The sequence below is a fragment of the Bubalus bubalis genome, chromosome 5 (genome assembly GCF_019923935.1).
Source record: "Bubalus bubalis isolate 160015118507 breed Murrah chromosome 5, NDDB_SH_1, whole genome shotgun sequence".
NCBI lineage: Eukaryota > Metazoa > Chordata > Mammalia > Artiodactyla > Bovidae > Bubalus > Bubalus bubalis.
The window spans coordinates 69,068,225-69,083,245 of NC_059161.1; the positions used below are offsets into that span (position 1 = coordinate 69,068,225).

A 15,021-nucleotide genomic window follows, 5' to 3' on the forward strand; every position below is an offset into this window, starting at 1 on the left:
CCTAACAATACTGCATATTGGAGTACGTGGCTACACAGTAACTCAGATATTGCTAGTACAGGTATAAACTGAAGCCTCTACTTCAGAAAGCACTTTGATATTTCCTCCTTAAGTTAAACATTTACCTATCAGATGAAGTAGTATGGTACTTCTGGTTACACATCAGGAGAAATTCACACATATACAATAGATGTACAAAAATAAGTAGAGCTGCACAGTTCAAAGTGATGCAAATGAAAACTAAAACACTAATTTATGAAGAGAAAATAATTATTTAAGCTTCCCAGGTGGCTCGGTAGTAAAGAGTCTCCCTGACAATGCAGGAGCCATGGGTTCCATCCCTGGATCAGGAAGATCCCCTGGAGGAGGAAATGGAAACCCACTCCAGCATTCTTCCCTGGGAAATCCCATGGACAGAGGAGCCTGGTGGGCTACACAGTCCATGGGGTCACAGAAGAGTTGGACAGGACTTAGTGACTAAACAACAGCAAACAACTGCTTACTCTTCATGCATGTTCATGCAATCACTATTGTACACCATGCAAAATAAGTTGGATAAATCTTAATAATATAAAATTAATCCAAAAAGTAAGTCCCCCGTAACTATTAATAAATACACAGAACATGATACTTTTTATAAAGTTAAAATTTTATACACATGCAGCCATTTCAGGATTAGAAAAAATTATATAGAGTAGAAAGCAAGGAAATGAGATATAGAATTCAACATGCAGGTTACTCAGATGAAGGGACGGAGGATGAAAGCCATGTGGGGGGACACAGGGAATGACAGATGGTAGGTTTACTTGGCAGGTTTACTAGGCTGAGTTCTAAGGTGCTTACTAGTTATAAAGTAGCCAAATGAGTAAAGTAAAGGAGGGCAGGAATGTATGTCATGAATCAGGGATAATCGTAATTCCATTTTGTGTACTGGAAGGTCAATCTTCTAAAAAGGAGAAAAGAAAAGTACAGGCATCATCATTGACTGATATGCTCTCTTCCTTAGTCACTCCCAATCGTTACACATTAAAGGTGCTAGTTACTTTATCTCTTGAGTGTTATTCAAATCTGTTCACATATATCCCTACTAGGAGTGTTACCTACCCTGGCATGGACTTCTACAGAAGTCTATTAACTGCTATGTCATCTCATACCCTATACCACTCCTTCCTCAAACACATTGCCCACACTGGAGCCAAAGTGATCTCTTCTAAATGAAAATCTAATCGTATCACCCTTCTTAAAACACTTCAGTAACCTTCTACTGCTCTTAGGATACAGACAAAGGGCTCAAGCATGATCCGCCTCTGTCGGCACCTTGGCAGGAAGCGGGGAGTCAGTCTCTAATATCCACCTTCTCCCTCTTCCAGAACAAAGGACTCACATATATCTGGGTCCACATTCACCTGGAATGAAGACAGCTCCCCAGTCTCCTCTGCCACCAAGTACAGTCATATGACTGAGTTCTAGCCAAAGAGAAGAAAGCAGGTGGCACAGGCAAATTCTAGAAAACGTCCGTCAAAAAGGAGGGTGCTGTCCTCTCCTACTGTCGAGGATGTGGAGTTGAGAAGAAACAGCTGAAACTCCAACTGTCATCTCGGACCAAGAAGTAACTGGAATAGAAAGCACATACAAAGGAACAGTAAAAGAGCCTGCCACCCTGCTGGCTTTGACAGTGGATGGGAAAGAGAAAAACCTGTCTTTCTCATAAATTGTTGTTTCTCTACAGCTGATCATACTAAACCCTGACTCATGCGCTGTTTGTATCTCTTGCCACCCTGCCCGTGTTCTCTCCAGTCCAGCTGTACCGGCCTTCTTCCAGTACACGCTACCAGCCCTACTCCTTTCCACCATAATGTAGTAATCTGGGATGATCCTCAACTTCCTTCTCCCACTTAACACCTACTTAACCTTTAGATTTCAGCTGAATTGTCCCTTACTCAGGGAAGCTTTCTCAGATCTCCCTGAAAGGTCAGTCCCATTTTCATGTGTGTAGTGAAGAATTCAGCCTCACCCTAAGGGAGGCCTGGCTCCTGGGAGGTGACCTCCAAGCTCCTGAAGACCCATGCCTGGTAAAAGCATCTGTGTTCACCTGGGGGCTGGGCACCACACAGACAGTCTCACAATGTGACCGGGGTGGGTTCTGGATCAACAGCTCAGCCTTCATGTGGCTGGAAACTGAGGGCCAGTAAAAACTGGATCCCAGGAATCAGCTGAGATGGCCTGAACACTGTGCACTTTGTCACAATCACTGCCAGTGAAGTTGGTGCTGTCTGTGGCTCCCCTGGGAGAAGACAACCAGAAGCAGTGTACAGAGAACGCTCCTGGCCTCTGACCCACGTGTCTCTTCACATGGCTGAGTTTAATGTGTCCTCTCACTGTAATAAAGTCATCATGTGACTGAAACATAGTTTATTACACAGCTTATGGTGAGGTCTATGACTAACAAACTACAGAACCTGAGGATGGGTTTGGGGACTCCCCAAACTTGCAAGTGTCAGAAGGGAAGGTAGACTGAAGACCCAAAACCCTGCAGTTAGTGTCCAAAGTGTGTGTACTCTTAATAGATTATTTTCAAACTTCACAAGATGGTTCACTCCATGCAGCATTTATTTCCACTGTAGTTTTTCATTTCACTGCTTAACCAATCTCCTCCACTAAACTCTAAACACCTTCGAGGGCAGGGATCCTGACTGTCGTTTATCTCCCAAGCACCCGTCACAGTGTCTGGCACATTGCAGACACACAACCGATCTTTCCTGAAAGACTGAACAGGCGGAGTCACACACACACCCAATACCATCACAGCATGACCTTAACAATACATCAAACAGACCTCAGCTTCTCATCGGTGAAACAGTAGCAAGACAACAATGTTTTGCAGAGAAGCATTACCAAAAAGGTCTTTCCTGGATCCTTAAATACAAATTATCATCACCAGAAGACAATTTCTTTTCTCAATATTTTGCTAATCAATGACCCCCACGCCTGCATACTTCCAATTACAGCATATGATTAGTGTAAGACAGGCAGTAACATTCTCTAAATTGGTGTGATTCCATATGGAAATAACTATATATTTAATTAATCCATGTGACCTTATCACAAATAGATAAAATTTTAATTAAATTTTTTAAATGTCTGAAAATATTCCTCAGAGTCCAGATTAGAAATCATTACTATAAGCTCGTGAAGCCTAGAACCAAGGATTATATATTAGGTAATATATACTATGAAAGTTCCAACACAGGCTCACAGGATACATACCCTAAAGGAACTGATATTAATGTTGAGTTACTGACCAGGAACTGTTGGCACAGTACGGAATAAAAAATATGACATAGTTAGGAAATCACTAATCTGGAATATTAGTAAACATGGCAGTAATAATGTAATACAAATAAAACATTAAATTATAGTAAGGTAGAAATGCAATACAGAACTAGAAAAATATCACAGAACTCCAGAAAGTATAAATTCATACTCTAGTAACATTTTTTTTCTTTATAGAGGGCTTTCTTATACCTTAAAAAAACAGCCAGGCTTCTATAAGTCAGACATCATTAGTGTTTTAGTGTTAGTGAATTCCAGTGCTCTTTAATTATAATATTCTTTCTACATTTAGTGGATACTGACCACATGCCAGGAAGTATACATGAAAACAAAATACCTGACTCCTGGGTTTACAATTTAGTATGAAGAAATATAATTAAATAGACACACACACAGAAAAACATCTTGAAAAATATAAATTGTTTTAAGTGGTTATCTCTGGAGTAGGGATTTTAAGGGTCTTTACTTTCTACATCATACAACCGTTATGCTTACATTTTTGTATAATGGGTATAGAGTCTCATATACCTTTAAAAAATAACAAAAATGTTCTTAAAAATTAGAAAAATCACCTGAAGGATGAAACTATCTGTTCCCTACTTCTTCTGTACTATCTAGAATATCACACATTATGATTATAATTATATTATTATAATTATTGTAGTACAATGGTACTTATATAAATACAAAATATTACAACTCATAAATGGATTATTCGCATTACATGAGAAGAATCTCAAAGTGTTTATCCTTAAGAAGTGAGTTAAAAAATTACAGGATACTTATACTAAGGACGACAGAGGATGAGATGGTTGGATGGCATCACCGACTCAATGGACATGAGTTTGGGTAAACTCCGGGAGTTGGTGATGGACAGGGAAGCCTAGAGTGCTGCAGTCCATGGGGTCGCAAAGAGTCGGACACGACTGAGCAACTGAACTGACTGATCCATGCTTTTAAAAGAAGTGGTGGAGTGATATGGGATGGACTTTAAGTTAGCAGTGCCTTGGTTTGTACCCAGCTCTGCCACTGACTAGCCACATAACTTGGGCAAGTTTCTTAATCTCTCTGGGACTCAGTTTCCATATCTGTGAAATAACGAGGAAGCTATAAAACCACACAGGGTTGTTGTGAGGATCAGTTACTACAAGTAAATTAATAATAAAAAATAAGATATATAAAGTACCTAATAAACCTTCAATATGTTATCTAATACTGTTATGTGCACTGAAATGGAACAAAATCAAATTTTAAGTAAAAAAGAAGCAAAATATTTTGCACAACAGTCCAACTTCAGTTAAAAAAATGATAATAAGAATGTGTCAACAGATGGATAGAAAATGTGGGAGGTAGTACAGAATGTGAAACCACAAACCTGGGCTTTAGACCTGGGTTTAAATTCTGGATCCACCATGTACTAGTTGTGGGACCTCAGCCAAGTAAATTTTTCTAGGCCTCAATTTCTTCATCTGTGAAATGAGGATAACAACCTCACAGGGCTGCTGCAAGGATTAAATAAATAATATAGTCTAAAGCACAATATCTGGCACACAACAGGAATGGTAAATATTGGCTTCCATTGGTACTGTTATCATGACAGTAATAACAAATCAAAGAGACATGCCTGTCTTACCCACCATTATACCCCTAGTATCTAAAATAAAGCCCAGCACAAAGGAAGTGCTCAGCAACTATTTGATGATTAAATGAATGAGTCAAACTGTTGGGAGGGATTAATAGACACAGGTGTATATTCACTCATCATGACATTTTTATAACTTAAGTACTTTAACTACACGATAAAATGTTTTTCTAATCCTTGAAGTAAAGCAAGAAAATTCTAATTTCTCTAAAAACACTCCATTCTTAAAAGTTGGTAGGAAAACAAAGAAGTAATAAAAGAAGAGGAAAAAGTAAAACAAGTTACTAACTGGAATAGGAAACGTTTGGTTAAAAGGGCAGTAATGAGAATTAGCAGTTTTATTGTTTCCACCTTTCTACAGGTTTAACAGTTTATCTTAATCTTTTGAGTCTTAGAAAGAAGTGCTATTTTCAAACAAATGTAATCATCTTTAGCTTAGATTTTATATATTAATCAAGCCTCTTTCAGCATTCTCTTTTCCAGCTTTTCCAAACAATGGACTCTAGATCTAAAATATGTAGGCATCTATTAATGTTGCTTAAATGTTTATTGTATACACTAGAACTGCAGTTCTCAAAATGGGATACATGGATGCCTGGGAACTCCTAAGACCATTTGCAAGGGATTTGTGAGCTCAAAATTGTCTCCATTATAATTCCAGGACAGTCTTTGGTTTTCCTCGCTTACATATTTGCACTGCAGCACAAAAGCAATCGTGGGTAACACTGCTGCTATTTTATTAACATACTTAGGCAGTGGCACTAAATTCTTTCACTGACACATAGGTATAATTCTAAAAACTAGCTGAACAAAAACCAGTTTTTACTGAAGAACGTCTTTGATGAAGCAGTAAAAATTATTTTTATTTCATTTTGACCTCAGAGTACAATTCTTTAATATTTGCTGAGTGAAACAGGAAATACAAATAAAGCACTTCTACTATAAACCAAAATATGCCAGTCAATTCCAGGAAAGGCACCCTTGCTACTGTTTGAACTGTCAGCTAACTTTTCTCCAGGAACATCATTTTTACTTGAAAGGACATATGGCAGATAAATACAGTTGTTCAGACTGTATCTGGCAGATATTTTCTTGAAATGTGTGAATTGAGTCTGTCACTTCAAGGAAAACACCTGATAATATTTGGTATCCTTGATAAAATTTGAACTTTAAAGTGAAAATTAGAATTTTCTAAGACTTAGATCCACCACTGTGAGTTTAAAAGTTTCATGATACTTAACAATTTTTCTGACTATACAGATGATGATATTAATAAATGTGACTTGTTATAATGTGTATAATCATATGTACTAACATTTACGAAATCAAAATCAGTTGGTAAATTTTCAAAATGACCAATGCACAATGTTATCAGATGCTGCATGAGTAAAAGATCCTTTTGAAGAGCAAGATAAACCTGAGGATTTTAATAAAACGAAGTACAAAGTTTACTAATATGAGTTCAGATTTCACATTGCAACCAATCTTTAGAAGAGAAACATTTTTGGAGTTTTGATATGATATCAAAGAATATCCATAATTTCCTAGAAAAGAAATGAACATACTCCTCCCTCCTCAACTATATACATGTGTGAGACTAAATTTTCTTCATATATTTCAACTGAAAACAAGACAAAACAAAAATATTGCAATAGACTGAATAAAGCTGATAGGAGAAGCCAGCTGTGTGCTATTAACCCAGACATTAAAAAGGTTTACAAAAATGTAAAGCAATGCAGTCTTTTCACTACTCTTTTGCTTTGGTAAATATACATATGTTTTATTTTAAAAATGTTATCATTTACAGAATTTACTCTTTTAAATCAATTAATACTTTAAATGTCTCAGTTTAATATCTAAATGATAAATATTAATAAATAAAATTCAAATAAAGATCTTTGGGGATCTCAATAATTTTAAGAATGTTAAGGAATCCTAAGACCAAGAAACTTGAGAACTGCTACACTAGAGACACACAGGTGGAAAAGAATCCTGTTTATAAAAAGCATCGCTCTTGAGACTTCAGAGTCCAAGGACCATACCTGCTTGGCAAAAAAGATTGTGTCCAGTCTGGAGTCCTGAACCACAGAGCCTGCTGGTTCTTCTCCTGGTTGCCACTTGAAAAGAAAAATCAACCCATGAACTGGCCTACAAAATAAAATACAAATTAGTGACACCAAACCCTGCTTCCTATATGTGCTGTGTTTAGTCACTCAGTCATGTCCAACTCTTTGTGACCCCATAGACTGTAGCCTGCCAGGCTCCTCTGTCCATGGGGGTTCTCCAGGCAAGAATCCTGGAGTGGGTTGCCATGCCCTCCTCCAGGGGATCTTCCCAACCCAGGGATCAAAGCCAGGTCTCTCGCATTGCAGGAAGATTCTTTATTTTCTATAAAACGTTGTCAATATATTAAGTTTTAGACATTTACTTAAGAAATACAGTGCAAATGAAGTAAATGCGAGAAAATGTTTTACGATTTCTATTGCTACTCATAGAAGAAGGCAATGGCACCCCACTCCAGTACTCTTGCCTGGAAAATCCCATGGACGGAGGAGCCTGGTGGGCTGTAGTCCATGGGGTCACTAAGAGTTGGACACGACTGAGCGCCTTCACTTTCACTTTTCACTTTCCTGCATTGGAGAAGGAAATGGCAACCCACTCCAGTGTTCTTGCCTGGAGAATCCCAGGGACGGGGGAGCCTGGTGGGCTGCCGTCTATGGGGTCGCATAGAGTCGGACATGACTGAAGCGACTTAGCAGCAGCAGCACTGCTACTCATAGTTACTAGAATGTTGCCCAAGATAAGGCTGCTACTGCTACTGCATACACATAATAAAGTTACCCAGTTCCCTACATGGGTGTTACCACTGAACAATTAAATCACCACGTGAGGAGTTTCTCCAGTCTTTCACCACTACCTTCCACACAACAAATTCTTTCCTATCCCGCAAAGACAGGTTAAATGATACACTTTTAATTAAACTTCCCTGATCATCCTCTTACTCAATGTAAAATGATTTTTCCTTCTGTGGGGAAGGAGAAAATGGGGGGCGGGGGGGAGTTGTTAAACTATTTCCTTACTAAAGATATTAAAAGCATATCCCTAGAGTCCCCATTCCAGGACTCTAAGAACGCTCCCCACATCGAAAACTCTTCTAGCCTTCTATCTGTAATACAGGGTTGGTGCTTGTGGACACAGAGGTTTCAGGGTTAGGGAGAGACAGACAAGTAACTCCAGTCAGAAGGACGGGGTAAGAGGAAGGTACTTCTGGGCATCAACATTTGGAATCTGAACTGAAACCTCCCCAAGAGGCAATGTAATAATAGGGGAAAAAAGTTCTGAATTATCATCAATATATTGGGTTAGCAAAATACATTATCTATTAAATACAGTTTTGTAGACTGACCTATTATTCATGTGTTTTGTGTTTGTGTTAAAATGTGTTCCATGTTCTAACACTATTGATCTATAAAGTGAATGTTGCTAAAAAAAAAAAAAAAAAAAGTTGACCAATCAGTACTTTGTTGATACAGAATTACACAGACCTAGTTTTGAATCCCTTGTGAATTACTTATCTATAAGCATGGGGTTCTTGGTTATAAAATGGGAAGAATATTGACCTTTTTTTGTTTTTGAAAGTCACTCAGTCATGTCCAATTCTTTGCGACCCCATGGACTACACAGTCCGTGGAATTCTCTAGGCCAGAATACTGGAGTGGGTAGCCTTTCCCTTCTCCAGGGGATCTTCCTGACACAGGAATCAAACCAGGGTCTCCTGCACTGCAGGAGGATTCTTTACCAGCTGAGCCACAAAGGAAGCCTAAGAATACTGGAGTGGGTAGCCTTTCCCTTCTCCAGGGGATCTTCCCAACCCAGGGATCGAACCCAGGTCTCCTGAATTGCAGGAGGATTCTTTACCAGCTGAGCCACAAAGGAAGCCTAAGAATACTGGAGTGGGTAGCCTATCCCTTCTCCAGGGGATCTTCCTGACCCAGGAATCAAACCAGGGTCTCCTGCATTGCAGGAGGATTCTTTACCAACTGAGCTATGAGGGAAGCCCTTTACACAGTTGAAAAAAATAAAGGAGATAATGTGCTTAAGTTTGCTTAAGTATAGACATATTTTTAACATAATTTAAAATATACTTACTTTAATTTTTCAAAATTCTCGGGCTCTAAACTCCATATTTCTTCTACTTGGGCGCCTCGGCAACCTGAAATAAGAAATTATTTCTTCAGAAGACAAAACAACGCATTTTTCCCTTCACCATTAAATAAAATACCAAGGGAAAGAAATGTACATTTAGGCACAATACGACATGACAAATTAAAATGGTAAAACTGGTCAAGTTCAGTCAAATCCCAGCCCTTTCTTTACTATTTTCTAATTATTTACAAAGGGAGTATATTACTTTGACAACTTTAAAAACTTTCCCCATTTATTTTCACTGAAGCACCACCCATGACTGTCCCTTCTCAGTCTCTCTCTATCTCTGGCTCCTCTTCATCCACCCTCTTCACTCAGCTGCTAAGTTTCCACAGTTCTGCCCGTGGCCCTCTTTCTTCCTTATTGTCCACTTGATCCATAAAGTAATATGTAACCACCACTTAACAGTGACTTTCAGATCACGTATTCAGTTCTGATCCCTTTCCAAAATTCCAATACCATACATTTTAAAATACAAATTACTATACAAATTAAATTAAAATTTTATACTATACAAATTAAAATTTTAATTTAATGTTAACTACATCAGAGTCCCCCAATGGTTCTCAACCAAGATAGTCCCCCTCTCCCTCACAGAACATTGCAAATGTCTGAAGACATTTTTACTGCCACTATTGCCACTTGGGGGGGCAGGCAGCATCTAGGAGGTAGAAGCCAGAGATACTGAACATCCTACAATGCACAGGATAGCACCCAAAAACAAATAATTACCTGGCCCAACAGGTCAAAACAAAATGAATTATCAAACCCAAAGTGTCTAATCCAGACAAAGCAAGAGGACAAGGTGGAGACTCCAGCTCTAGCAGTTCATATCGTGGTAATGGTTAAAACGTGGCCTCCAAACTGCCAGGGTCTGAACCCTGCCTCCACTACCATTGATTTCTCGCTCCCCATACTCACAGAGCTGTTGTGAGGAATAAAGGAGATTACTTATTATCTCATAAGATAATTTATTATGAATGACATACACTCAATACAGCGCCTTCACACACTTTACGGAGAAGGAAATGGCAACCTGCTCCAGTATTCTTGCCTGGAGAATTCCATGGACAGAGGAGCCTGGTGGGCTTACAGTCCATGGGGTCACAGTCAGACACGACTGAGTAATTAACACTTTCACACACTTTTAGGGTTCACTAAAGGTCAGGTAGTAGTATTATCACAAGAGAAAAAAACAAAAACAAAAAAACAGTCATATTTACCAGTAACTTCAATGGGTATAGAGCTTTAAATGGATTTTCCCTAACTCCTACAAAGCAAGTATTATGTGAAAGAGGCTTAGGGATAGTAGGTGTCTTGCCTAAAATCACTACAACTAACATATGCCAAAAAATTAATTAAAACATGTCTGGTTCCAAAGTCTGGGCATTTTTCTAATACTCCAGATTATTTTCCAGTCAGAGCTGGAGAAGCCTTTAGACCAACTGCAAAAATGAGTGGTTTAAAAAAAAAAAAAATTGGACCAACGACCACCCAACTCTGTGACTTTGGGCATTTATACCATTTACTACCACAATTTGCTCTGTTCAGCAAATATCTATCAGCACCCACTCAGGTATTAAAGTTACAGGTACGAGCAGAGTTACTATGTTATTTGTCTGTGTGCTTAGTCACTCTATTGCGTCCCACTCTTTGTGACCCCACGGACTGTAGCCCACCAGGCTCCTCTGTCCACAGGGATTCTCCAGGCAACATTATTGGAGTGGGTAGCCCGTCCCTTCTCCAGGGGACCTTCCTGACCCCAGAACCAAACTAGGGTCTCCTGCATTGCAGGTGGACTCTTTACCAGCTGAGCTACCAGAGAAGCCCTATGTTATTTGTAGTAGAGAAGAACTAGAAACAACCCACATGTGTATAACAGGTTGCTAGATGTCCACATAATTAAGCTGGGGGAAAAAAAACCTTACAAAACTGGACCTATAATTATACGAGTATCAAGAAAGGGCACAAAAGGGCACTGATGCAACTGTTAACACTGGTTATGCTATTGGAAATCTACCGTAAAAAGACCAAACATTAAAACATTGCATGTATCACACAAAAACCCACAATGACAAAAGTCACTGAATTAAGAGTCCCAAAATCTTTTGCAAAGGTATAATTTCAAGTAGTGGCACTGTTTAAATAACCTTATGTTAGACACATATACATCTTTGTAAAAGGAAAACACAGTACTCAACTTGATGTATAAGGAGATAGATGTTTCTAATCTATCTAATATTGCCAACGTCTGCTGCATCATGGAAAAAGCGAGAGAGTTCCAGAAAAACATCTATTTCTGCTTTATTGACTATGCCAAAGCCTTTGACTGTGTGGATCACAATAAACTGTGGAAAATTCTGAAAGAGATGGGAATACCAGACCACCTGACCTGCCTCTTGAGAAACCTATATGCAGGTGAGGAAGCAACAGTTAGAACTGGACATGGAACAACACACTGGTTCCAAATAGGAAAAGGAGTACGTCAAGGCTGTATATTGTCACCCTGCTTATTGAACTTATATGCAGAGTACATCATGAGAAACGCTGGGCTGGAAGAAGCACAAGCTGGAATCAAGATTGCCGGGAGAAATATCAATAACCTCAGATATGCAGATGACACCACCCTTATGGCAGAAAGTGAAGAGGAACTCAAAAGCCTCTTGATGAAAGTGAAAGTAGAGAGTGAAAAAGTGGGCTTAAAGCTCAACATTCAGAAAACGAAGATCATGGCATCTGGTCCCATCACTTCATGGGAAATAGATGGGGAAACAGTGGAAACAGTGTCAGACTTTATTTTTGGGGGCTCCAAAATCACTGCAGATGGTGACTGCAGCCATGAAATTAAAAGACACTTACTCCTTGGAAGGAAAGTTATGACCAACCTAGATAGCATATCTAGGCCAACAAAGGTCTGTCTAGTCAAGGCTATGGTTTTTCCAGTGGTCATGTATGGATGTGAGAGTTGGGCTGTGAAGAAAGCTGAGTGCCAAAGAATTGACGCTTTTGAACTGTGGTGTTGGAGAAGACTCTTGAGAGTCCCTTGGACTGCAAGGAGATCCAACCAGTCCATTCTAAAGGAGATCAGCCCTGGGTGTTCTTTGGAAGGAATGATGCTAAAGCTGAAACTCCAACACTTTGGTCACCTCATGTGAAGAGTTGACTCACTGGAAAAGACTCTGATGCTGGGAGGATTGGGGACAGGAGGAGAAGGGGACGACAGAGGATGAGATGGCTGGATGGCACCACTGACTTGATGGACGTTGAGTCTGAGTGAACTCCGGGAGCTGGTGATGGACAGGGAGGCCTGGCGTGCTGCGATTCATGGAGTTGCAACGAGTTGGACACGACTGAGCGACTGAACCGAACTGAACTGAACTGAATAATCCCCTTGTGAAAAAGTATAAGTGTTAGTTGCTCAGTCGTGTCCGACTCTTTGCATCCCCATAGACTGTAGCCCAAAGGCTCCTCTGTCCATTAAATTCTCCTGGCAAGAATACTGCAGTGGGTTTCCATTCCCTTCTCCAGGGGATCTTCCCAAGTCAGAGATCAAACCTGGGTCTCCTGCATTGCAGGTAGATTCTTTACCATCTGAGCCACCAGGGAAGGCCAATAATCCCTTTATGTACATTCAACTGCAAATAATGCAGGTTATAATGGAAATAAAAATAAGCAATGATTCAAGAGGCCTGGGTTGTAATCCTAGCAATGCCTTTAAGTTCTTTGCCTTTAGCAAGAAAATGTCTTTGAGCCTCACTTTCCTCAAATTTAAAATGAGAATACTACCTGCTTCATCTAATCCACAAAATTCTCTAGTGAGGTATACATTCTCAAATACCAAGCACAAAATATCACCACGCTGACTTCTCTAATATTTATTAAGTAAAATCTTGAGTGGGAGTTGAGCTTTAAAAAGTTAATGAATTGCTGGTATTTAACAAATACATTCAGCACTTTGTATCCATAGGTTCTGTATGCATGATTCAACCAAACACAGGTTGAAAATATATGCCAAGCATGGTATTAGGCCCTAACAAGGACAGAAAATAATAAACTACTTTACCAATATTTAAAAACTTCAACCTGGGGCTTTCCCAATGGCTCAGCAGTAAAGAATCCACCTGCAAGTGCAGGAGGTGCAAGAAACACGGGTTCGATCCCCCAGGTTGGGAAGATCCCCTGGAGAAAGAAATGGCAAACCACTCCCGTATTCTTGCCTGAACAATCCCACGGACAGAGAAGCCTGGTGGGCTACAGTCCATGGGGTGGCAAAGAGTGGGACACAATGAGCACACACAGACACATACAAGAACTTCGACCTCGTAGGAAGCAAATATATATGACTCAGAGACTATGCAGTCTGCAGACTTTGCATATGAAAGGTACAGGGGCTGCGCTCTGCAAGTTAAGAGGTAGCAGACTACCACTGCAGGTCAGAAAAAAACTTTGAAGAACAGCTAACCTGGGCCTTAAACAGGATAACCAAATAATCTGCCATTCAAACCAGAACACTGCTTTTATCGAATTGATTTTACTTAATAAAACATTAAATAAATTTTTAATTAAATTAATTCATTAAACTGTTTAAAAATATTTATATATTGACAAACACATTTGTACTATAGTGCTGGAGGCTCCATAAAATAGCTCTATTGAGAAACTAATTCTAAAAATAATTTTCTCAACAACATACCTGGAGTCTTTCTCCCCAAGAAAAATACTCTGGGTAGGCACTCCCAAACTGTTGTGCATGGTCAGTTGTGTCTCTTCGTGACCCCATGAACGTAGCCTGCCAGGCTTCTCTGTCCAAGGGATTTCTCAGGCTAGAAGACTGGAGTGGGTTGCCATTTCCTACTTCGAGGCACCTTCTCTACCCAGGGATTGAACCAGAATCTCTTGTGTCACCTGAATTAGCAGGTGGATTCTTTAACACTAAGCCACTATCAGTGACTTAAATTTAATTGGCTGCTAGGGATGGTATCTTTCAACAAACAGCTTGGACACATTGATTGCCAACCCCATGACCGTATAAACAGCTCCACCAGAAGCAGCAGGAATGGCGCCAGCTTCTGCACCTCCCACAAAAAGCAGCCCCAGATATCTTTCCCAACCGCATTTTCAGTTATTACATGGCACAGACAAATGCCATTCAACTGGTGATGTGACAAAATAGGAAAAACTGTATGGTCAACTCTTAGGCAATCTCTCCAAAAAGGACTAAAGTCAGTTATTAAAAATGAACAAGGAGCCCTAAGTTGGAGGCACTATTAATGTATACCCCTCTGGTAGCTCAGTTGGTAAAGAATCCCCTGCAATGCAGGAGACCCTGGTTCGATTCCTGGGTCAGGAAGATCTGCTGGAGAAGGGACAGGCTACTACTCCAGTATTCTTGGGCTTCCCTTGTGGCTCAGCTGGTAAAGAATCCACCTGCAATTCAGGAGATTTGGGCTCGATCCCTGGGTTGGGAAGATCCCCTGGAGAAGGGAAAGGCTACCCACTCCAGTACTGTGTCCTAGAGAATTCCACGGACTGTACAGTCCATGGGGTTGCAAAGAGTCAGACACAACTGAGCAACTTTCACTTTCACTCATAAGAAGGTGCCTTTTTGGAGGTCCCAAAGACTGGAGTCAACACTCACTTCCAAGTGTACCACATGCACATTCAACTGTTCTTTTATTTCCTGTGTAAATGCCAGGCATTAACTCACCTCTCTCCCCACAATAAGGGACGTGCACCTTATGAGTGTTTGAAATAGACCTCCATGTAAAGGAAACACCACACTGGCCCTGAATCCCTCAGATATGCCTCAACTCATGGGCCAGAGTTGTAGATGATAGAAT

At 40.0% G+C, this 15,021-nt stretch overlaps 1 protein-coding gene across 4 annotated transcripts in view; it reads right to left on the bottom strand.

Moving 5' to 3' along the window:
* UCHL5 (ubiquitin C-terminal hydrolase L5) overlaps nucleotides 1-15,021 on the bottom strand; it is a 42,320-nt gene that overhangs the window by 22,736 nt on the left and 4,563 nt on the right. For 3 of the 4 annotated variants that reach the window (XM_025286102.3, XM_006061414.4, XM_006061416.4), the window contains exons 2-3: nucleotides 9,125-9,188; nucleotides 7,018-7,123 (exon numbers count right to left, since the gene is read on the bottom strand). In XM_025286102.3, coding sequence (XP_025141887.1) covers nucleotides 7,018-7,123; nucleotides 9,125-9,188 — 170 coding nt within the window. Of the gene's footprint in view, nucleotides 1-4,708; nucleotides 4,836-7,017; nucleotides 7,124-9,124; nucleotides 9,189-15,021 lie in introns of those variants that run through there. The other variant, XM_025286103.3, reaches the window with a different exon arrangement.